Source organism: Paramacrobiotus metropolitanus, unplaced genomic scaffold, assembly GCF_019649055.1.
Source record: "Paramacrobiotus metropolitanus isolate TYO unplaced genomic scaffold, Prichtersi_v1.0 Parri_scaffold0000054, whole genome shotgun sequence".
Taxonomy (NCBI): Eukaryota; Metazoa; Tardigrada; class Eutardigrada; order Parachela; family Macrobiotidae; genus Paramacrobiotus; species Paramacrobiotus metropolitanus.
This window is the reverse complement of record NW_026570274.1, coordinates 883,381-906,212: the sequence shown is the minus strand read 5'-3', so window position 1 is coordinate 906,212 and position 22,832 is coordinate 883,381. Positions and strand designations below refer to the sequence as shown.

General features: G+C 42.4%; 3 protein-coding genes across 3 annotated transcripts; all 3 read right to left on the bottom strand.

Annotated features, from left to right (window-relative positions):
* Positions 1-116: 116 nt before the first annotated feature.
* On the bottom strand, positions 117-6,242 carry LOC129592582 (regulator of nonsense transcripts 1-like). Its single transcript, XM_055488649.1, has 8 exons — positions 5,289-6,242; positions 5,094-5,189; positions 3,783-4,308; positions 2,147-3,334; positions 1,694-1,807; positions 1,313-1,523; positions 886-1,235; positions 117-769 (listed from the first exon to the last, which is right to left on the bottom strand). The coding sequence occupies exons 1-8, from the start codon at positions 5,357-5,359 to the stop codon at positions 419-421; spliced, it is 2,907 nt and encodes a 968-aa protein (XP_055344624.1). The 5' UTR covers positions 5,360-6,242; the 3' UTR covers positions 117-418.
* A 1,090-nt stretch (positions 6,243-7,332) lies between these two features.
* Positions 7,333-14,892, bottom strand: LOC129592583 (uncharacterized). The gene is made up of 10 exons (XM_055488650.1): positions 14,325-14,892; positions 13,531-13,625; positions 13,276-13,374; positions 12,302-12,800; positions 11,346-11,828; positions 10,238-10,906; positions 9,775-9,888; positions 9,503-9,713; positions 8,684-9,066; positions 7,333-8,141 (listed from the first exon to the last, which is right to left on the bottom strand). The coding sequence occupies exons 2-10, from the start codon at positions 13,608-13,610 to the stop codon at positions 7,782-7,784; spliced, it is 2,898 nt and encodes a 965-aa protein (XP_055344625.1). The 5' UTR covers positions 13,611-13,625; positions 14,325-14,892; the 3' UTR covers positions 7,333-7,781.
* A 924-nt stretch (positions 14,893-15,816) lies between these two features.
* LOC129592598 (PH and SEC7 domain-containing protein 1-like) lies at positions 15,817-22,223 on the bottom strand. Its single transcript, XM_055488672.1, has 6 exons — positions 21,866-22,223; positions 21,322-21,531; positions 19,972-20,124; positions 19,073-19,267; positions 17,048-17,206; positions 15,817-16,777 (listed from the first exon to the last, which is right to left on the bottom strand). The coding sequence occupies exons 1-6, from the start codon at positions 21,875-21,877 to the stop codon at positions 16,319-16,321; spliced, it is 1,188 nt and encodes a 395-aa protein (XP_055344647.1). The 5' UTR covers positions 21,878-22,223; the 3' UTR covers positions 15,817-16,318.
* Positions 22,224-22,832: the final 609 nt, after the last annotated feature.

The following is a 22,832-nucleotide window of genomic DNA, read 5'->3' as shown; positions in this document are numbered from 1 at the left end:
TGGTGTCTGCCGATTCAACTTCTGGATCATATCATTTTGGGATTATGTATAATGATGTAATGTATCTGTGCACTGGTCATTGCCCAAGAACAACCATACATAGATAAGGGTTAACAATTATTGTTTCGCTATCGAACTCCATTGCACGGATACCTGTGTTATTTTCACTGTAAAACTAATTCATACACAATATTTCTGTATATGTGCTGAACAATCAGCGTTATCTACAAGCAACAAGGCAAACAGACCTATGGGGAATCGTATACACAAAAAATCATGAACCCCAACATGACAGCAGTGTGCACTGACACCATAAAACCACCCGCTATAAGGAATTTGCTTACTAAAAAAATCATTTTTAATTTCTACAAACTTTGGAAGATTGAAAACAAGACTCAAAACCAGTGTTTCGCGTACGCTATTGCTCCACTGCCTCGACCACAACAGGACGACGGGATCGACAAACTTTACAGGGTTGTGGTTTGGTGCTGCACGGCTCCGGTAGCGCGTGACACACAGCTTCCAGCGATTTTTGAGGAATGTATTCAAAATATTGCCGCCATACTGCAGAGTGCTGGAAGATTCGCCGACTACCCACGACAAACAGAGCGGTTTTCGCTCGTGACATTGCCACATTCAACCGTTGCCGATCATCGGTAAAACCCAGTGTGCTTCTACCGCAGAAGGTGTCGGCAGAACGAACGCACGACAGTATGATAATCTCCTTTTCTCGGCCTTGAAAGCCATCCACACTGTTGATCTCGATTTTCTGCAATCGCGAAAACAAATACTAACAATCAAAGCCGCTAGGGCAGCCAAAGTAAACATGCTCTGATGACCTTTATAATGATTGTCACACTGATCGTTAGCCATAGCCACACTTACACCAGAGCCAAGGCAACTCGCAGTAACGCGTGGATGGACTTTCAAGTCAATCTCCAGCTGTGGACGCTGCCCGTTGTAGAAGGTGATAATGCCAATGTCCTCTGGTTTTGGCTTTTTTGCGGGGTCACTAAATACGTCGCCGTTATGAAGAATATTTGCCACCAATCGGGCAATAAAATGCGATTCAATCATGTTAACGAATGACGTTCCGCTGGCCGATATCTCGTCGTTGTAGCCCGCATCCACAAATAAAATCGGAACGGATTTCTTTTTGCATGCGCCAGACTGGGATGGTGGAGGAGCGCTTTCGAACAGTTGTTCTGAGAAAGATGTCGGCGGTGGCCGATTATCTGCAAATTAATATTTCACTGCATCTGTCAAGAATCTGTTTCCGCCGTATAAGTGACATAAGTGACGCAGTACTTACAAACGGACTGATCGTTCACTAGCTTGTTGTCATACGTTATCTGCGATACCATCTCGGAAATATTAGGATGCATTCGGTACTGGGTGGTCAGCATAATCGACGGACACTGTTCCCACAAGCGTTGAAACAACGACATGGTCAGCTGTGATCTCTGCATGTTGGGAAATCGCACGACGGCGCCCAGTTGTGATGGATCCCCGATCAGAATCAGCTGCAGAGCCCACAAAACGTTCATGCGCACAGCAACCGTTTTAAAAAAGCGCTACATATAATTTCATTGCAGATATAGATACATAATTATGTTAACAACTCCGCTAATGTAACAAGAAACGGCGTAAACCGCTAAAAAGTCAACAAATAGCCCAGAAAAGTGTGACTGACCTTTTCGCAGGCTTTCGTGATGGGGATCAGACATTCAGGTTCCATTGCCTGTGCTGCTTCATCGATCAGTACATACGGAAATGGAATGCCTCTCAAACTGGCCAAACCGGCGCTCTACAAATGTGGAAAGAAACAACATAAACACTCGTAGTTTTCGACGTTATTAAAATTATTTTGAACGTCATTAAAATTATTTGTCTTTGTTACAAAGGTTATGCGTATAAATTTTTTGCTCTAAGCACGTAACGAAAATGTGCAGTGAAAACGTTCTGATCACAGAAGCGAAAATAAAGGTCATCGATTCGCGTACCCACAACCGTACTTTAGGTTGTAACAGTGCGTGCGTTAACCGTTGAGCTAATGTGATCTGCCTGGAAGCATTAACAACGCAGAAATAAACAACCTATACTGCGTACACCTATTACTTTTCCTTAAATTAGACGATGCACTCACGTTACAGGTGCAGCATATGATCTGGGCCTCCTGGACACACTGCTTCTCAAATGCCCGCATCTCCTCATCCGTCGCTTCATGACCCGACCGCTCCTTGGCGAAGCGGGCGTTGACGGTGTACTGCTTGACAACATCGGGCATGGCATCACTCTCGATATCCCGTCCATGCGGGAGCAACCGCAGAATCTTGAAATCCTTGCTGGCTTCGATCAGCTTAAGGGTCAGATGGTCGATGGCCACATTGCTGGGGGCGCACACCAAGATCTTCCCCTCCGGATCCTTAACCAAATTGGCCACAATCACCGCTGCCGTCTGCGTTTTCCCGGTCCCCGGTGGGCCTTGAATCAAGCAGACTGTGTTCAGTAGTGCCATCCTGACGGCTTGGCGTTGACCTTTATTCAGGCATTCCGGCAGTCTCATGTTCTGGAACGTAAAACGGCGGAAATCGTGCTGGTACCCGTTCACGGTGTACTCAGCGAAAAACGGTTGTGGTGCCATCAACCGCAAATTAGACCGTATCATCGTGCGTGGAAAGCGTTTCACGACAGGCTGAAAATTTTCCACCTGAATTTCTTCATCATGGGACTCGTCAGAACTTCCCAGCATTTCACAACTCATAGATTCGCCGGCTTCGCTCGCACTTTCCTCCGGCAGTTCCTGCGCTTCCATCTTACACCCCAACAATGCGTACAGAATTTCCCTGGACATACATTTCGGATCATGCTCAATTTTGTACAGCGCCTGATGCATGCGCCAGAAATTGATATCATTATAGACAATTCGTATCTGCAGATTGCGCTTCTCGCGATAGTCATCGCGAGCGACTTCCTTGAAGCAATGCAGCATCATAGTCGAACCGTTGTCGCCTGGTTTCATCCAGGAAATGGTGGCATCCCGGTACCACATCGTCTTTTCTTCGCCGTTACTCATTACCACCCAGGCCACCATCACTGGACGTCCCCTCTCCAGAAAATCCGTAAACATTCCATAGGGAACGGTCAGGATGATGTCGGAACCGTTCAACCATTTGGCTTCTTGTCCCTCCGGAATGCGAATGGGTGGCAAGGACTCCACCGTGCCCATTTCTTGGCGGGCTATTTCAGCCACCAGTTCATCCCAGTACTTGGAATAATCTCCCTCGTCAGTAAATTGCATCCTGCGAGTTTCGTAGTAACTGTCAATAGTCATCTACAACCAAATATCCGACGATATCAGCTGCCTTGTTAGCTCAACTGTCAATCATTTTAATTAATCATTTTAATTAGTATAAACCTGCGGAAGCATACTGATAAGTACATTGGCTGTTTTCCTAATAAAAAGTTTCTGTCGATACATTTCGGCTCTTGTACAGAAGAAAAGATAAAGGTCATCCTAATAGTAGTCAACCATGCGGCAAATGTTTTGTCAGATCTAGAGCACAGAAATATTTGTTTTACTTCGAATCCGTTCGCAAACCGCTTACCATTACAGTATTAGTTAGAGTCAGCACAACGATCATTCTGATTATCAGATCTGGTTTCGCTGTGCTGTCTAGTACTACTATGTATGCTGAACTATACATATACATACTACATAGTAAGAACGATCGGCTTGCGAACACATCGTCGAAGTATGGTACAGTAGAATTTTTATGTACCTTCCAGTTAAGAAACTCTTCTTTTGTTCCATCCGGCTTCCACCGCCAAAATTCCTCCAAGAAACCGATAGAATCGCGATCCAAACGCTCCAGACCCCATTTTTTCAAAGCCCCTTTAGAGTGTTTCCGCATGATCTTTTTCGGAACAGCCGGTACCAGCCACGACGCTAAGCGGATGAAAAACGGTTCTTCCACCGACTGAGTAACCCCGGTTTCGGGGTGGGCCGCCACCAACGTGTGCCACAACTTCCTCCCCACTTTATGAGCACGGACCGCATCCTTCCGGCAGCATATTTTCTCGGGATCGAACGGATGTGCTGTATCCTCCACGCCGAGGTCCAGAATGTTGCGTGAACGGCATTTGGTACTGGAGCACTTCGGCTTGTAGGTGCAGTGATCGAAAATAAATTTCATAGACTGACGTTTACGTTTGGAAGTCCCCTCCGGGATGCCGCTAAACACCGAAACTGCGGTATGTTTGGCTTTGGTGCAGTGGGCGACGATGTGACTGTACGGCTTATATGCCCTATAAAAATTTATGCAACTGACTTCGGAATAAACAAAAAGCGTACAATAATGTAACTGCTGTACCCAAATATTTCTGTAAAGAGACCGTCTCATTTCATGCCGTTTTTCATTGGTCAGTATTACGTCTTTATAACAGTAAGATTCAGACTAGCGATACAAAATATTCACAAGTCCGTACACAGAAAGTACACACATACAGATTTTACAATTATTACATAATGTACCACTACCAAGCTATTCTGTACACTTGCAACATTTTCGCACGTTAAATCAATGTAGGACGTAATTAGATGCGAGGAGAGTAAATTCAAACACGCTCAAGTTTATGTACAATGAAAATAAACCAAATTAAAAGTTTTAAAAAAAAGGCAAACAGCTTTTGTACGTTCCTGTATTTACTGCAAGGTGGTTGATGTATTTCTACATAAGAGCCCGATAAGTAATTTTACGGCAGATACGAAACATAAATGCAACATGACTTGTATCCGCTATAATTTAAATTCATGCATGATAAATTATTTTATTTATTAGTATTGCTTTATTCCGCATTCGCAATGGCAAGCTTAAGCAGCGCATAATCGCAGGCAAAGTGAAAAACGTATTAAAACTTCAGAAAACATGTTTTCATAAAAAAATTTCCGGAAAAAAAGTTTCTGGCTTCTTGTTCTGGAGATTTGTACAGGTGCAGCTTCGATGTTTAATTTTGTCCCATTAAATTTTTCTCTACCATACCAAAAAAATTTTAACACGAATTTTAAAATAATTACGCTACTTTATACATACTTTTTGCTAAAATCGCTGCTGCCATTGCAAAACCATTTTTGGCAGTTTTCCGCTTCGCAGAATGTCAGGTATTGTGCGTCGTCCAAACCACAGTATCTACAGAAGGAATACATGCATCATCACTATTATGGCTGCAATACAAGAGTTAGAAAAATATCCAACTGTTGCACATAAGTATTAAATACATATACATACGCGCATCGCATCACATCCGCCGGAAGCATCTCCGCTCCGTCGGCGGAAGTTGTCGCCTTGGCAACTGGCATGATCAGGCAGATGAGCTACCCTAGCGTTTCGTCCCCGCTGGCACTTAGATCCTTATTTTCACCGATGCGTTCGATAGTGTTATAAGCGTACAGTAGCGTTGCCGTTGCTTTCCGATGTAAACGCATATACACTGAAATTCTTTGCAGCCGTCAGAACTGCAGAAACCGTTCTTGTCAGCGCTGAGATGGCAGAAAATCCGCATAGATTTCCTTCCACGTGATGTTTATAAGCAAACCGATGTACTCGTAAATATTGCCAACTGGAACAATTTACTGACAGGGTTGTCGAACTGCGTGCCGATAATGCACAATTATCTGGAGGCTGCACAAATGCCTAATCCGTGGTCTATTGCCGATCACGTATTTATTCCATTTTCCACCGGTATCCACAACAGTCACAACTGTATCGGCGTAATGTCGAATGAGGCGTGAATTTGGCGGCAAACCGTGTATCCGTCAATAATGTTATCGCGTGTCCTTTCCTATCGCTAATCACCTTGCGATAACTGCTCATAATTCGTCATCGTTTACTCCAAACAACACGTGAACACGAGCGATACCCGCTATCAAAATATGATCAAAATACAGTAATTCGAGCAACGTTAATTATGTGAATTAGAGTAAGTAGTACACAGTCAAACATTGTGTATCGAAGAGATAATATCGAAAATCTTGAATTTCGAGCAAAATGATCACGAGTATAACAAATTTATAGCGGACTTAAAATACCCGAAAATTTAATATTGGTGGTTAATTTAAAGCAATGGTGTCGTAGATATCTGACGTATGACATAAACCGTAATTACGGCTGTCAATCGAACAAGCACAGAATAGCATAGGCTGCAAAAATTGATAATGATCGACGTACATATTTGCAGAAAACTCCAGCAGTTGCACAGTGCACACTGCTTCCAGCTGTTCGATGCTACCGGTTGAACCAGAAAGCCGACGGATTCGATTCGAAAAAAACTTCCTGTACATATCCGTTTATGAGTAAGCAATACAGCCCGTTCAGCAGAAACGTACAGCCCGCTGCATAGTAAATCGAGGCACACTTAATTCATAACCGCTCATACAGTACATAGATAATAATTATTATTTTATGCCAACAGGAAATGCCTCTGTGGCGGAAGTGCACGTGCACGTCAACACGTGCACCCAAACGTGACTGCATATACCGGTAGATAGACCAGTCTAGAAGTCTACACGTGCACTACTGTAGACTGCTGTGTAATGTAATTATTGTCGTCTACTGCACAACCGATAACACGGCTTTTAATTATCAGTATTAAATAGCATTCTAAAAATATAATTACTAGTACTTGATTAAAATGGAATTTACAAGAAAACACACATAAATTAAACGTTTAAGAGTTTAAAAGGCAATGAGTCCAAATAAAATAGTATACTTAATTCCGCGCTATTTATTAACTGCACTTCAGTTTATTCATGGTGGAAACGCGCATCCAGTACTAAACTGCAGCAATAATTTCACATAATATAATTTTCAAATTTCTACATAATTATTGTGATAGTAAATAGACTAATTTTATAAGTAGAAAATTATATGTTAACTGTTCAAAATATTTCGCTACTCGTACTTGCACCTAATGCACTTCATAAGTACCGGAACCGGCACATGTTTTCGGTACTCGTAGTTATTCAGGACTTCGAACGCGCTGCCGTTTCATCACCTTCATGTCAGAAGACTCAGAACCGACCCCTGAGTATGGAATGCAAGGTTTCCAGCACAGTTTATATCGTTCATCACGACTGCAATCGTTCTGGCGATCGCATGTTTCCCGATGCGAGAAATTACCGTAGAGTGTTCTAAGTTACAAACGCACCGGAAACCGTTGTTTCCAGTGCATCGAACAGCCAATCACTGATTTATTTAATATTAATAACATACCGGTATATAACGTGAATAACAAATTGTTTTATACAGACTACGGAGCACGCTTACCTACTGCAATATAATTATTTGACGAATGAATTTCTTAAATTTTGTGCACAGCGTGAAGCGTGTTAAACCGCTAAAACTGCGGTCTGGGGGTCCGAACAGCAATTACAATAACACAAACGTATCACGTATGTATTGTTAGTAATTTTATTTTAGCTGAACAAAAAGTCGATTCAATCGACTTCGGCTGAGCAGTTCCCACAAAAAGCTCGCTCCTGTTCCGCCGTCAGCGAATCAGCATGCTCCGCCCATTTCAACGTTACAAAAAAAGGCCGAATGTGGTTAACAAGCGGTGCAACGCGATAAAAAAAGACGTAAAACGCAGCAACAAAAACTCCACCCAAGAAAAATCCCCACATCATCAAGCGACAAGCGCGATAACGGTTTGACCAGCAGTTAATTCCAGTGAAAGCACAACATACAGCATGAACGACCAGCGTTACAAAATACAAAAAAGCACTAGTGTCCCATATTGACCATGGCCTGCTGGATGCGCAGCCCCTGATCATCCGGGCAGATCTTGCAGGGCGGTTTGGTGCTGCAGGGCAGCGGTAGCAGATGGCACACGGTCTCCGCCTGGATGACGGGAATGTAGCGGAAGTAGCGACGCCACATGTCGGAATGATAGAAGATGTGCCAACTGCCCACGACGATCAGGGCCTTGCGCGCGCGCGACATGGCCACGTTCAGGCGCTGCGGGTCGTCGGTGAAGCCAAGGGTGCGCCGGCCGCGGTATGAGTCGGCGGAGCGAACACACGATAAAATAATGATGTCCTTCTCGCGGCCTTGGAACCCATCCACACTGTTAATCTCGATATCCTACACATAGCACACAACATATCAGCATCTTTACCATTATAAACCAAATCGATACAAACTGTACAACCCACGTTATTTCTATTATATTATTTTAATCTCACTATCGAAAACAAGTTAAGAAACATCAAAATCCAGCAGGAGCGTTGTAACGGATTCTTAAGTGCACAATTCATGAAACCAAATGAAAGTATTAATTTACTATACAAAACCAGCTACAATAAATCGAAATTGTAAAATTACTTAATAATTCCATTCCAACAAACATATACTGGTAACCAAAAATGAAAAAGTTTGTACAGAAACAGTTACACTTAAAATTAATGTGCGTAGAAATCGTTGTAAAATATCCATTTTAAAAATAAGCCGAATGCACAAACTGATACCACTCTATACGTTATGCCGAGGCACGAAAGCGCTCACAAGGAATTTCACAATGCAAATCGTTCATTTAATTCCTAGGAATTCAAACGCAAGTTTCATTTCGATGCATGAAAGAGAAATCTGTCCAACGGCAAAATAATGACCGAAAAGGATGTACACACCTTGAAGCGCTGGTTGATACGCGGGTGACATTTGAGCTCGATTTCCAGCTGCGGCCGCTGTCCGTTATAGAAGGTAATAATGCCAATCTCTTCCGGGTGGGGCTTCTCCAGGCCCGGGATGGAGAAGACATGGCCCTCGTGCAGAATATTGGCCACCAGGCGGGCAATGAAGTGCGCTTCCGCCATATTGACAAACGACGTCCCACTGCCGGACAGCTCGTCATTGCGCGCCAAACTGACAAACAACATGGGAATGATGCCCTCCCGTGCGTAGATCATCCCGTCGGGTGCGAAGAGCAGTTCATGGTAGCGGACCAGATCCGGCAGTGGCACAATCATCCCGAAGATGTCGTTCAGCAGGATCGATGCGGATGTACGAGCCACTGCAAACCACACAAAAAAGAAACGTCCACAACTTTCCTTTAGAAATAATTCAACTACTCTAGTCATTTCAGATAACAATAAGCCACAGCTAATAAAAGCGTCCCGAAAACATTAACGCGTCGACCGTCACATGGCCCGACCGCCATGAGGGATAAGAAAACCTAAGAAAACTACGAAACCGCAGAATAAGAAATCTTAAAACGAAATACAAAGAAAACTAAAGAAAACTGAGACAGTTCAACAAAACTCCAGCTCTCAGTGACCGTTGACGAATTTCCGGTCATTAGATGAGTAGAAATGAAGCAAAACTAAAATACTTTTAATTAACTAAAATTCAACTAGAGTGTCAAAAAAATTAAATTTAATTATTTAAAACCAATCACATTACGATAACTAAAATTCAACTAGCGATGTGACCATGGCAAATTCACTTACGGACGCATTGGTCATTAACCAGTTGGTCTTCGTAGGTGATCTGCGAGATCATTTTGGAGATAGCCGGGTGCATGCGATACTGCTGGGTCAGGATCATCCACGGACACACCTTCCACAGGCGCTGGAACAGCGAGGTGGTCAGCTGGGATTTCTGCAGATTGGGAAAGCGGACAACGGCGCCCAACTGTGCTGGATCGCCGATCAACACCAACTGTAAATCACATAACAGCAGCATTAGCCATTATTACCATTGCCAAAAGTCGTTCAGAAACCTTTTCGCATGCCCGGGTGATGGCAATCAAGCACTCCGGCTCCATTCCTTGTGCGGCTTCGTCGATCAACACGTAGGGAAAAGCAACGCGATCCAAACTCATCAGTCCGGCACTCTAAATCAGAGAAACAAAAACAGGTAAACAATTAGCATACCGACAACACATAAAAATATTGTGTCGCATAGTAGCACGTACACACTTTGCAGAAATAAAATACGACGTCTATAATACGGAAAAAATATACCATATAAAAAAAGTTAATATCTGTGAAAATAAGAATTGCTCAAGAAGTAACTACGATGTCGACGGAAAAATGTATAATACGGAAAAAATCTACTAATAATCTCTGTATAATCTCTGTATAATACGGAAAAAATATAAATAAAAAATACGTAATAAATACTGATGAAGTGATGGGTGAGAAAATACCGAAAAAACTTGGCCATAATGTTATCTCACTCACATTGCACGTGCAGCACACAATCTTCGCCTTTCTAACACACTCCTTCTCATAAACCCGCAACGCCGCCTCCGTAATGGCTTCCCGTGGACGCTCCTTTTTGAACTTGCTAAACACCGTGTACTTGCGTACCCCTTCCGCCAGGCACTCCACATCGCGGGTATGCGCAAATAATCGTAAAATATTCATATCTTTACTGATCTTGGCAATCTTCAGCGTCAGATGATCAATGGCCACGTTACTGGGCGCACATACCAAAATCTTCCCCATGGGATCCTTGGTAAAATTGACCACAATGGCCGCCGCTGTTTCTGTCTTCCCGGTACCCGGTGGGCCTTGGATTAAGCACACGGGCGCCTTCAGCGCCATATCCACCGCCAGCCGCTGGCGCTCGTTCAGCCGGCGATTCAGCCGCGGCAAAATCATCTGGTCAAAGTTGTAGCTGCGAAACTCATTCCCGGCATCCACGTACTCGGTGTGGAAGGGCGGGGGGACGAACTTGCCCAGACTCCCGTTCATCGTGCGCGGCAGGGCCTCAGCAACGGTTTTTTCGTCCTCTTCCCCATCACTCTCCCATTCCGCCGCTTCCAACGCCGTGGAAGCGAAATTGGAGCGCCATTCATGCAGCAGTTCCTGTGTCATCACCACGCGGCCCAACAGCATGTCCAGCACCTGTTGACAAGGTTCAAAATTTCAAATATCGTAATAAATTTCATAATCAGAATTTCTAAAGTTTCATATTTCAAGGTTCTAATCAAACCAATTCAAAAGCAAACGGGGTCTCGAGAATCTGCAATTAAAATTTACTGTATTTATTTTCATCTAAATAATTCTATACTCGTATTCTATTTCCATTCAAATAATTAACTGTTTTATTTTCATCTAAATAAACCTATATTCTATTTCCATTCAAATAATTTTCAGATTTAACCATAATTTTTTTAGTTAAATTTAGTGACTGTTGAAAATAACGCTGCTACCGTAACAATATTTCATTAAATATTTGATTTCACAATATTCGGAAAACAGATTTTTAACAATTGGTTTTTCATTTTGATTTCGAATTGATTTCATTCAAAAGCGGCTCAAAACCGTTCGAATTCGAACCGACCTGTTGGGAGACGCAGCTGGGATCGTGTTCCAGTTTGTACAGCGCCTGGTTCATCCGCCAATAATTCACATCATTATACACCATGCGGAAGCGCAGTTCACGGCTGACACGATGATGACTGGGATTGACGGCCGACAGGCAGTGCACTACGACGACATGCCCGGTATCCAGTTGGCGGAGGGCCGAAATGGTGGCGTCGCGCTGCCACATGGAGTACTCTTCGCCGTCCTTCAGGATCATCCAGGAAACTTCCATGGGACGCCCGATCTCCAGGAATTCCGTGAAGATACCCTGCGGGACTTTCACTTCGATATCGTAGGCGCTCATCCATTTGATTTCCAGGTTGCGCATCGGCGGCAGGGATTCCACGGTGCCTTTCTCCTGGCGAGAGAGTTCCATAACCAGACTGTCCCAGTACGCGGCGTACTCCTGCCGGTCCGAAAAGTCAACCCTCCGCGTCACGACAAAATTATCCACGGCCGTCTGCAAAAACCAACGAAACTTGCCAAAACTCAGAAGTTTTTAAAACGTTAATACAAAGAACCAGAATTAATTAATCTTAAAGATAATATAAAAATCAGAAGAATTACGAACGGAAATCAGGACAAAATACTGATCTCAATCGAACTACGATTCCAAAATTATTCAGAAACATACGGCAAATCGAAAAATATAATTAAAAACTATAAGCGATAACAGAATCGATTGATTAATTTGATTTTAAAGATAATATAGAACCGAAACAAATTAAACCGAACTCCAGAATTAAACAGAAAAATCGCAGAGAGAAAAAGTGCAGTAATATACGGCATTTAACTTTAAAATGAAAACTGCTAGCATGAAATTAATTAATTTTTAGTCGCTTTAGTTAATTTCAAAACTGTCAAGTGCCGTATTATCAATCGAAATAACAAAAAATACGAAACTTCCTCAAACTGATGCAGATGGAACCTTACCTTCCAGTCCAGAAATTCATCTTTGGTCCCTTCCGGCTTCCAGCGCCAAAACTCCTCCAGAATATCCACCTCCCTCTCTAGCTTTTCCAGACCCCACATTTTCAGCGACCACTCCCGGTTGTCCTTCATGCTGGCCTTGGGCACGACAGGCATCAACCAGTACGGCAACCGGATGAAGAAGACCTCTTCCGGCTGCTGCGCCTTCTCGTCCTCCTTGTGCGCCGCCACCAGCGTATTCCACTGATTCTTCCCCACTTTCCCCTCCACCACGGCGTGTTTGCGGCACCAGGTGCGTGCGGGATTGTACGGGTCGGCGGTATCCTCCGTGCCCAGATCGAAGATGTTGTTGGAGTTGCATTTGGCGCATTTCGGCTGGTAGGTGCAGTTTTTGACGATAAAGTCCACGGATTGGCTTTTGCGCTTGGAGGTTCCCGCTGGGATCCCGCGGAACACCATCACCGACGTGTGCTTGGACTTCCCACAATGGGCAACGATATGGCTGTAAAAGTAGCAAGTCTGAACCGAATATTTAGAATTTATTGTTTAAAACTCAGCCATCCCGAATTTTTCACGAATATTAACAAAGCAACATGACTGAACTTTTGAAATACGCACTTCTGCCAATAATTCAAAATCATCGTTTCCCCCCGGATTTACTCATTTTGCAGCGCAACATCAGACCGTAAAAGACGTTGAAAATTACCGTAATTTAAAAAGCATTAAAAGATTAATAATATTCGTTAAAAATATAAACTGTGAACGCTTAAATAAACTGCATAAATACAAATAAAACCTAAACCGGTAAACGCGTTTTACGTTTTATAAATCCGGCTGAAGTGGCAACACAAACCGAAATATCTCCAGATCAGCAAAACCTAAACCGGAATTGTTTTCGTATTCAGTTTTCTCACAACTCCGAAGAAGCGTTAAGCGTTTTCTCAATTCCGCACTACTCTTTCCAACAGTTAACGTACCTTTTATTCAGACCATCACGAGTACCGTTGCAGAACCACTTCTGGCAGTTCTCCGCACCGCAGTAGGCCAGGAATCGTTGCTCGGTTAAGCCGCAGTACCTGCACACAAATTATGACAAGAAATTGAGAATCATCGTCCATTCGTCCAGACTCGTAGCATCAAAGTGCGCAGCACTCGCAATTTTGCAATTACGCAACGAAAGTTATGGTAACGTAATCGGCAATATTATTTTTTCATCAATACAACTAACGTACGCGCAATAAATTTTCCGTGTAGGAATTTTTTCCGTCTTCACCGCCGCCGCCGCCGCGGGCACAACCTCCACTTCCGGCATCACTGCGGCCTGCGCCTGTTGAAAAGCAACAGCCTGTCTCAAATTCACAATCACCGTTATTCTCCAACGGAAAACGGTAAAGTAATTACGCAAAAATACTGATTTTTTATTACGGTACACAATACTGACACTTGACAGGCTACACTTGGCAAAAAAAATTTAAAAACTCGGCGAGCAATTTTGCAAAAAATTAACAACATTAAAATTTCAAACGATCACTAAGTGCTCGTGCACTGTGCGATTGTTCAATAAAATTCCAGTGTGTTTATTAAAATTCCAATGCCCCGAAAACCGTGCAAAATATGAATTTGCTTACGCTTTCTAAACTGAATCGGACAACTATGATGGCACTGATTAAATGATTATTAATGGCATAACACCCATTCAAAACAATGACAAAATACTCCTTAAACAGTTTAACTTTAAACGGACTAAACTGATTAAAGTCATTAAACTCATAAACTGATTAAACAGTTTAAGCTGAAATTTTCGCTGATTTGATTTTTGCAGCGGGAACCCCTTGCGCCGGTTGAAACCCAAATTTCCTGCCGTCGCAGAGAGCTCCTGCGATTCTCCAACTTGCAGTAAACTGATTTAATCATTTACAGATTTACTTACTAAATTCCCGATGAACTGTGCAGTGTGCAGGTACGGCAATTCACGATGAAACGCGCTTGTTTACGGTTTACTGTTTACCTGTTTACGGTGACTTACTGTGTTGCGGAAAAATACAGCGGATCTGTGCACTTTCTCGGGGATGCAAGGATTCCACCACAAAGGTAAACTTAAAGGACGAAAAGTTGCAAATAGTCAATCAAATTGACAATGATGATCAGGATGGAAAAGCTGTCAACGAAGTGGGTACTGGGTAGTGGGTACTGTACAGAAACTTTGTGACGCCGTAACGGCTAGCACGAATTCCCGTTGAACAATCAGACGTGTATCTCCGCTGTGCGTTGTTCTCCGCACTGCCTTCAATGCCAACGGTACGATCTGCTCAGAAATTCACGGTCAAAAGATGTTGCAAGAGCCAGAGAGCGCACCAGGAACTGAGCACCACTGCACTCTGCTCTGGCGCAGGAAAACCGCGAGCGACCGTTGACAGCGCGGAGTGCAGAGTGGACAACAACAAACACAGACACAACGTTCTTTCTGTGCTCAAAATGTACAATGCATAGTCCTTCGGAAAAATAAAAGGAATCAGGGAGGAACAGAATCGCGAAAATATCAGGAAATCAAAAAGTGCAGCACTCTACAAGAGTACAGACAGAACCAGCTGGGTACTGGGCGAAGAGTGAAAATTGATGATATCATACAGGGAGTGGCTGCTACTGCGAGCCAGCCACTGCAGTCAACGCACGAGTAGTGATGAGTCAGCGTTTATCGTGTCTGTGTCGGTGCCGGTGGCCTGACCGGTTTTGGCGGCCTCTTCAGTCTTGTGTATGTGCGACTGACGAAGGAATGTCCATTTATTTTGATCATTATGAAAGCGGGCAGAAATAATCTTGATCGCGATCAGCTTATAGGATAATAATGGAGATTCTTACGATGTGAAAGCGTAGAAAGACGCATAAATCTGGTTTAAGGCCATTAAATTCGTATCAGATCGTTTACATAAAGCAGATGCCGCTCTGTGCAGACAGACTGCAGATCGACTGTACATGTGCTTGTTAGGCGGTTTGCAACTTTGCAGGAGCTTTGCCTACTTCTATCGATTAGTAATTTTTAGTGTCCACTGTCCAGTGACCACTGACCACCGTGTCCGCGTGAAAAACATTTCGTGCATAAAATCATTTTATTGTTAATTATTGCAAATATTCCCGAATACCCATACCACAGAGAATCATAGCGTAATAATGCTTCGTAATTCTTTACAACCAACGGAAGAAGTGGACAATTCATATTCAGCATGCGTGCAGAGAAAATATAAAAAATTTGATGTCGATTTATATACATTATATAAAATTTCCTGCTTCCACAGAGAGAAGTAGCCTATATAAAATTATAAATAAACTCTAAACGTTTTACTGTGCGTTGAAGTGCCGACTTGCAGTTAAGTAATTTTGTTAAACCGTGCTGAGTAAGTACTGCTTTCTTCTTTTAACATGAAGAACTTGAAACGTAACGTGAAAAACATTATTTCTTTCAATGTGCGACCGTTCACTCGTAATAAAACTTTTAAAATTTTAAAGCGGTGGATATCCGATGACAAGCCAGGCATTTAATTCTTACGATGTACTTTAATTTGCATAGCAAAAACAACAACAATCACCATTTCCATCTGACACAAACAATAAAATAATAGTGTTGTAGTGTACAATCTCAAATCTGACAATGTGGTTAAACCGTTAACAATAGAAGTCGCGTATATTGGCATAACGGTGTCGCTGCTTGATCCTGGCCTCGCTGAGCAGTCCCTCGTACGCCTCCCTGGCCGTTTCCGCCCGGATCAGCGCCTTACACGCCATCATGTACATTTTCTCCACGTCCTACGGATATGCAGCACACCCACTCTGTTAAAGCAAACACCCCCATCACCCCTTAACATCGCGAGCCGAGCCCCCAACAACAAAAAGCCAAGAACACTGATTATCATTCAGCCACACCAACAAGCTTCGTGTTTGATTCACAGCACGCCAAAAGCTGCCGGGAAAAATAACAAATACAGTACATCCAAATGTTAGGACACGTTCCATGCCATCGCATTTTCATCCCGTCACACCCACCACAGGACTCACTTGCAGTGTCACGTGGTTAGCCAGGAGGTTCTCGTACAGTTCCCGTTTGGGTTTTGGCGGGACGGCGGGGCGTTGGTCCTTCTTGTAGGGCACGGCGTAGGCCACCCCGTTGACGTGCTCCTCCTCCACCTCCGTCTGCAGATGCTCCATCATCTGCAGGACGCTGTCGAACTGGGCGTCAAGATTGTGCGGGGATTTCAGGCCGGGTGTGGCGGGGAGAGGCGGTAGGCGGAAGGGCGCCGGGGGTTCGATGACGTGGCCGGGAGGGGTGTGGGGTGGGTAGGAGGAGCCGGAAGAGCTGGTGGAGGAGTCGGGACGCGGGGACACCGGCGGGACGCTGCTGGGGTGGCGGGAAGCGGGTTTGTGGGGGGTGGGGGAGGTGTCCGAGGGGTCGGGGCGGTGGAGTTTCAGCTGCAGTTCACTGACGACCTGCGGCAAAAAATCTGGTTCAAATGCCCGTAAAGTTGACGGGAAAATACGAGTATATAAATTATGAAATATAACTGCAGTATAAACTGGTAAAAAAAACCCCGCTAAATTGACCGGTCAAAATAGAAGCAAAATTTGGTTCATCATTCCACAGAGAAGACTCAGCAAGAAGTATATGATGCACCGCAACAGAGCGGCTGTTTTACATTTTCGTATGTACTATGTAGTATGTACTATAGTATTCAAATTTTCCGAAGTCTCTATTTGTACCTGATTGTATTTGGGCATTCTCGGCACCAACATCTCCACTGGTTTGGCATTGCGCGATTCGGAGCGCGACGCCGGCTCGTGTTCTTGATTGTCGTAATCGCCACCGTCCCTTTCATCGCCGGAAGATGTGGTGCGGTACACTCCGGCTGATCCCGATTCCTGCAGTGGATAATGGATATGTTCACATTATGGCGTCGTACAGAAAAAAACACCTGCGCACAGTGCGCAGTAAATTTCTTTAATACCCTTCTATAAATAACAGTATACGCATATAAGGGACGTGCAATTTGATTGAAGATTAAAAGAGCTGGACGAAAGTCGAATTAATTTACAGTACTCGCATTAATTTTACATTATTTTGGAATAAAATTTAAAAAAATTTCGGTGAAAACGACTGCTGATATTACAAATTACTATTACAAATATATTACAATTACAAATTACCAGAAAGAAACAGACCAGGCTACATTTTCTGTTTCCAGATGCTGTTGTTTACGTCTTTACAGCTCCCCAGTTACTTATGTAGTCGCATCCATAAAATACGTAATTAAGTCGTAAACAGCGATAAAAGCTAAGAATAATTTATGTTAGTTAGATGGTAAACTGGTAACGATCTCCATGTCCGATGCAACTGTTGTGCATTCATCAAATGCAGTGTGCAGCCGCAATGCGTGCTCAAACCCATAATAATAATTGATGATTCCGTCGGCCCATTACAATTATGCAGGCGAGCGAGCATTTGTCGGCTAGTCGTCTGTGTGCATCCGTTTTACTTTTCATCAACCCAAATTATGTCTCGTCAACGATATGACCGCATTTTTCTGGCAAGTATATTATTTTTCCGCCACTTGACAGCTGCAATGGCAGTGATGGCCATTTAAAAGCGCCAAAATATCGATTTTCACCGGACGGCAACCGCTTATATCTCCATGTACAAGTACAATGACAGACGAAAAAAACCAAGCTTCAGAATTTAAAAAAATGCAAAAACAAATGAATTGTTTTTTTATAAATTGAAAAGATGCTGAACAGGTCAAACAATCCGCAACGTTTTCCAGAAACAACTTTCGAAAAACATTACGGCAAAAATTAATAAAATATTGATCGGGCTATTATACTTTCTTCTTTTTTATTTTTGTGCAGGTACGAATTAAACAGCGCAACGGCTTTTACGAACAAAATAATTTACTACGTACGAGTAGTTAATTAAAATTACGGTTGACGGGATGAAAAACCGTAATAATGCACAGTTAATAACTACAGCAGTTCAAAAGCAGCTATTAAATAACCAAGCAATTTTCCGCAAAGCCGTTAAACTTTCAATTTTCAAATGAATGGCTAATCCTTATGCAACAACACGTGGTCATTGTGCATTTAGGTGAATAATCCAGGTGAAGTGGCCTGCCTGCATTTGAGAAGCATGGACAACAAAATGCGATCGCGTGGGAACGTTATGATAAGTACTAATTGGTAAGACAGGCGCATAACTTAAAAAACCGGTTTCATTTAGCAACGTTGTATAAAGGTACCCTCATCTGGTTCAACATAAGCTATTTGAAAACTGAATATGTTTAAAATTTAATCTGCCTAGACGACAGCAAAACACCAGACAAAAATCAAACGATAAAAAATAAAGTCGATATTAATTTACACTGCCATAAGCGGCGTATAATGCTGCAACTGGGGGAAGCTAGTACGAGTATGTAACAAAAAAAATATCCATTGATCGTGTATCCACCGGAAAATTCGTACAAAGAAAAGGAAGTTAATCTCGCTGCTTTTTCACAAATTTGTTAAAAAAGAAAGGCCGACAAGTAATAAACAGAAATAAAACAGAAAAAAATCCGAAGATACCACTAAATAAAAGATTTATGCAGTACAATGTGCATAGTGGAAACAAATTTATAAAAACAACTGAAAGAAAATCATTACATAAAAATTAAAAAAGCAAGAATAAGTACTTAAACACAATAAAAATACCTATAACATTCAATAAATAACGCTAGCACATGTCTATTTTCTTACCGGTATGCTGCTGTGCCGGTTGTGGTGATCGTGGACAGCGGGATCCAGCTGACGCGCGGCCAACGGACTGCCCGGCTGACTGCCCTGCCGGGAGGCGGCCTGCGGACCGGCACTGGTGCGGCCTTGGGTCTGGCATTGGAAGATCACCAGCTGAATGTCTGTCATCCATCGCTGCATCTCGTCGACAGAGTCGGCCTACAAATAATAATCAAAAATGACCATCCATATCACTGTCAATCATGACCAGAGCGTCTTCCGGCTAATTATCAGTCCTCGCGCATCATTTCCCGGTGGCGCGACATGAACGCGCACAACCGATACCGGTCAGCGGAAATCACTCGACCATCAGTGAAAAGGGCCAATGGCCAACCGCTACAAACGCCGCACAATCCCGTCGTATCGCGAAACGAACACCGCGGAAATAGAGATAACAATAAAGGCGGAAGGTTATTGTTAATTTTGGCGTTCAAAATTGCAATTTTCGTACATTACTAAAATCTGGAAAAAAGAATTACATGATATTTATAAATTACATTCAAAAATTAAATCACAAGCAATTTATTTATTTTTTAAAAGTACTTTATTTACAAAAAGTACTTTTCTTATTTAAAGTATTTTTTATGAATTTATTTTATACAAAATGCTCTACTTCAATTAAAAGTCAAAATAAGAATTCGTCCCGCATTCCAAAAATAGCCAACAATTTTTTTGAAATCGTTAGGATAGCTCGCGATCATTATTTTGTCATTAATTTTGCAAAGACTCCGAAATGTTTTTTTGCATTCCACAATCGATTAGCAACTTCTCGGCCGCATAACAAAAGCGTCCTTTGACCTTAAGGCGGTCAGCTGCTAATTCCCGGAGCTTCTGGAAGCCCATTACCAGAGATACAAACTGACCTGGAAAAGGAATGAATAATTATCGCTCTTCTGGCTGCTGGATAAGCGGAAGACATGTGGCAAACTGCACTGTTTCTCCGTGGGCAGGGTACACTGATCAAAGTAGCGCAGATTGATCACTCCATTACTGCCGCCGTCTTTGCCCGCTCCTTTCTACAAAACACAAAAATCCTCTGGTTATTTATAGTTGATTCCCCCCGCGTACATACGTCCACCCGGCAGCACAAATCTTTCATCTCCGCAAACAAATCAACCCGGCTTAAAATTGGCATCATGTTGCCATTGACACCATTTCGCCCGCAATCAACACAGGCCGCTAAATGACAAGCTGCATATACTGTTGCACCAGTAAATTGATACTTAATAATTGTTACAAAATAATTGTTCATAGTAAACAATAATAATTAGTTTAATTTATATAACTGTTTATATTAAAAATAATAAATATTTTCAAAAGAAAATAATAAAGAAAACACTACAGGTATTATGTTCCAAACAGCGGCGCTTTCGTTTAATTAGTACATTCATCAACATATCTACTAATTTATAATAAAAATAATAATTGTTTATAAAAACTGTTTTCAAAAGAAAAATAACCAAGAAAACACTGTAGATATTTCTGTTTCACACATCTAGCGTTATTCTTTAATCAGTACATCAATTTCCATATTTGCTAATATTTTCAAAATAATACTAACAACAAACAAACATAGCTCTATATATACTTACTGTATTTTGTTTCAAACAGCACCGCCACTACTAAATTAGTTAATTCATTTATTACGCTATTTACTTAAGCAAATATTTGCCATGTGATATCATTTTTCAATGTATTCTGCTGTAAAACCCAAAACCAAACACCGTAATTCAAGAAAATTCAAGCGCTATTAATTTTCCCATAAACAAAAGCAATCAATTCACCTTTTATACATATTAGCGGCTTAGCCTCTCGCTATCGTGCGCACTGCGCAGATCTAGCACCGAACAATGGATGACAAGCCGGATATCCGGTGCGGCGTGCTTTATCTGATGCTGTCCAACGCAACCGGCCTAACCGGGCGATGGTCAGTCTTATCCAAGAGCAACGCGCATGACCGAACGTGTCACAACCGGCTTTACTGGCCGTCTGCTGGGCACTAGCGAGCCGAGGCTCTTCCACCGGAAATCGCCATTGTTTACGTTACGAGTACTGTCTAATCTATTCTACCGCTTTGGAAAAAAGGGAAGATAAATTAACTGTAATCATATAAATTCAATGAAACGCCACATGCTGCTGCATTCCGAGAAATGTTGTCATTCCATTGCACAGTGCATGATAAAGTACTGATAACGCATTCCCTGCATTCATACCTTATTTTTGAAGAAGTAGAAATGGTATCCACTGAGAATGCAGTACTTCCGCTTCCACGAGCGTCCAAAGAGGCTTTTGAAGAAGCCCTTTTCGTGCTTGAGCAGGAAGCCGACACGCTGGGCGTTCTGCTGTAAACTGACCATGGATAAGGAGGTCGGCGGCAGATTGTGACCGCTTTCCGTGCGCTGCAGCCGGTCGGATGGGGATTTCTGTGCAAATGGAAAATAATGACATGATAATAATGATATAATTTTTTGTACTGAAATCGCACCAAAATAAACACTTACTGTTTTGATGTTTTTGTTTACCAACACAACAAAAACTTATAAAATACAATTTTACTGAACTATTAGGCATCAATTTAACAGATATCAATTTTAAACAGCATTCAGCCGTTTCAACAATAAATCGTTCTTTAAATTCACGGAAAGCTATGACGATAGATTAAATAAATTTTAAATAATAATCAAAATGGTTCGAGATGCACGAACGCACAGGAAACAAGCTTGAAGTCGACTTTTGATAAGAAGATGATTTTCATACCTGCTCAGGCATTTTTCTGCACAGTCTAAACAAAAACAACCGAAAAGAAGGCAGCCAGAATCCCACAATCACACTCCAGAAATTTCACTGTTCCCGCGTTTCGTGCGAATCAACACGCGCTGTTTCCCGATCGATACAAAAGGAGGCCAACAAAAGCTCCAACCGGATTAAACAACGAACGGGGCCTGATGAATAAATAAAAAACGCGAAGTTTCCAGGAATGCCGATATCAACAACCCACCATAAAGCCGCACCACATTTGATTCATAGCACTCGAGTGTGTAATCATTTGTTGGATAAATATGGCTTAATTTTGCCGCGGCCCATTCTGGTGTAAAAAAAAGTGCAAGTGAAAAGTGATCAGCTGCACCATGCGTTCGGCTTTTTCTGCTGACTGGCTTCTGGGCACGCCCACCACAACTGCTGTACGTACGTACGTAGGCTGAATCAGGCTCAGGCTGTCTGTCTGACAGGTTGTCAGTCAAGCGCGGTGGAGGGCGGAGCCAGCCAGCAAAAACTTCGCTCATTATTGCAAATGACTGTGCGTTTATCCGATTTGATCAGGTGTCATTGCGATTTACAAGCCTTAATTTTGTTAATTAGTAATTGATTCGGCAAGCAGATAATGCAGACTGTCTGTCTGGCCATTTCACGCCTGATGAATAATCAGAAAGTTAGAATGATCCCATTAATTTTCACTACCGGAATGATGGGCTGAATATTTGGCTCACTAGCTGATCGTGACATACTGGTCAACCTCTGTCGCATGGCAGTGAAATGTGAAAATTAAAAGCGCAACGAAATCTTTCATAATCAGGATTTTATTTTATTTTGAAAAGTGTACTATTGCTTTTTTCGAATCGTAAAACTTTTAATTTCACTTCTTTAAATCGTTTTACAATTCATCCATATTTTTGAAAAAATTTAAAATAACCACGATTAAATTTTTATATAATTTTTAAATTTT

Bases quoted from the DNA above. Each gene is read 5' to 3' on its own strand.
- LOC129592582 (XM_055488649.1), bottom strand. From the start codon at position 5,359: ATGCCAGTTGCCAAGGCGACAACTTCCGCCGACGGAGCGGAGATGCTT. The intron at 1,808-2,146 runs GTGAGTGCATCG...CCACATTTGTAG, and splicing joins TCATATGCTGCACCTGTAAC to AGCGCCGGTTTGGCCAGTTT. The intron at 1,524-1,693 runs GTCAGTCACACT...TGGGCTCTGCAG, and splicing joins TCACGAAAGCCTGCGAAAAG to CTGATTCTGATCGGGGATCC.
- LOC129592583 (XM_055488650.1), bottom strand. From the start codon at position 13,610: ATGCCGGAAGTGGAGGTTGTGCCCGCGGCGGCGGCGGCGGTGAAGACG. The intron at 9,889-10,237 runs GTGAGTGAGATA...TCTCTGATTTAG, and splicing joins TTGTGTGCTGCACGTGCAAT to AGTGCCGGACTGATGAGTTT. The intron at 9,067-9,502 runs GTAAGTGAATTT...TGTGGTTTGCAG, and splicing joins GGTTAATGACCAATGCGTCC to TGGCTCGTACATCCGCATCG.
- LOC129592598 (XM_055488672.1), bottom strand. The intron at 20,125-21,321 runs GTATGAATGCAG...TGTGTTTTGTAG, and splicing joins TCTACTTCTTCAAAAATAAG to AAAGGAGCGGGCAAAGACGG. The intron at 19,268-19,971 runs GTCAGTTTGTAT...TATTATTTGTAG, and splicing joins ATTATTCATTCCTTTTCCAG to GCCGACTCTGTCGACGAGAT.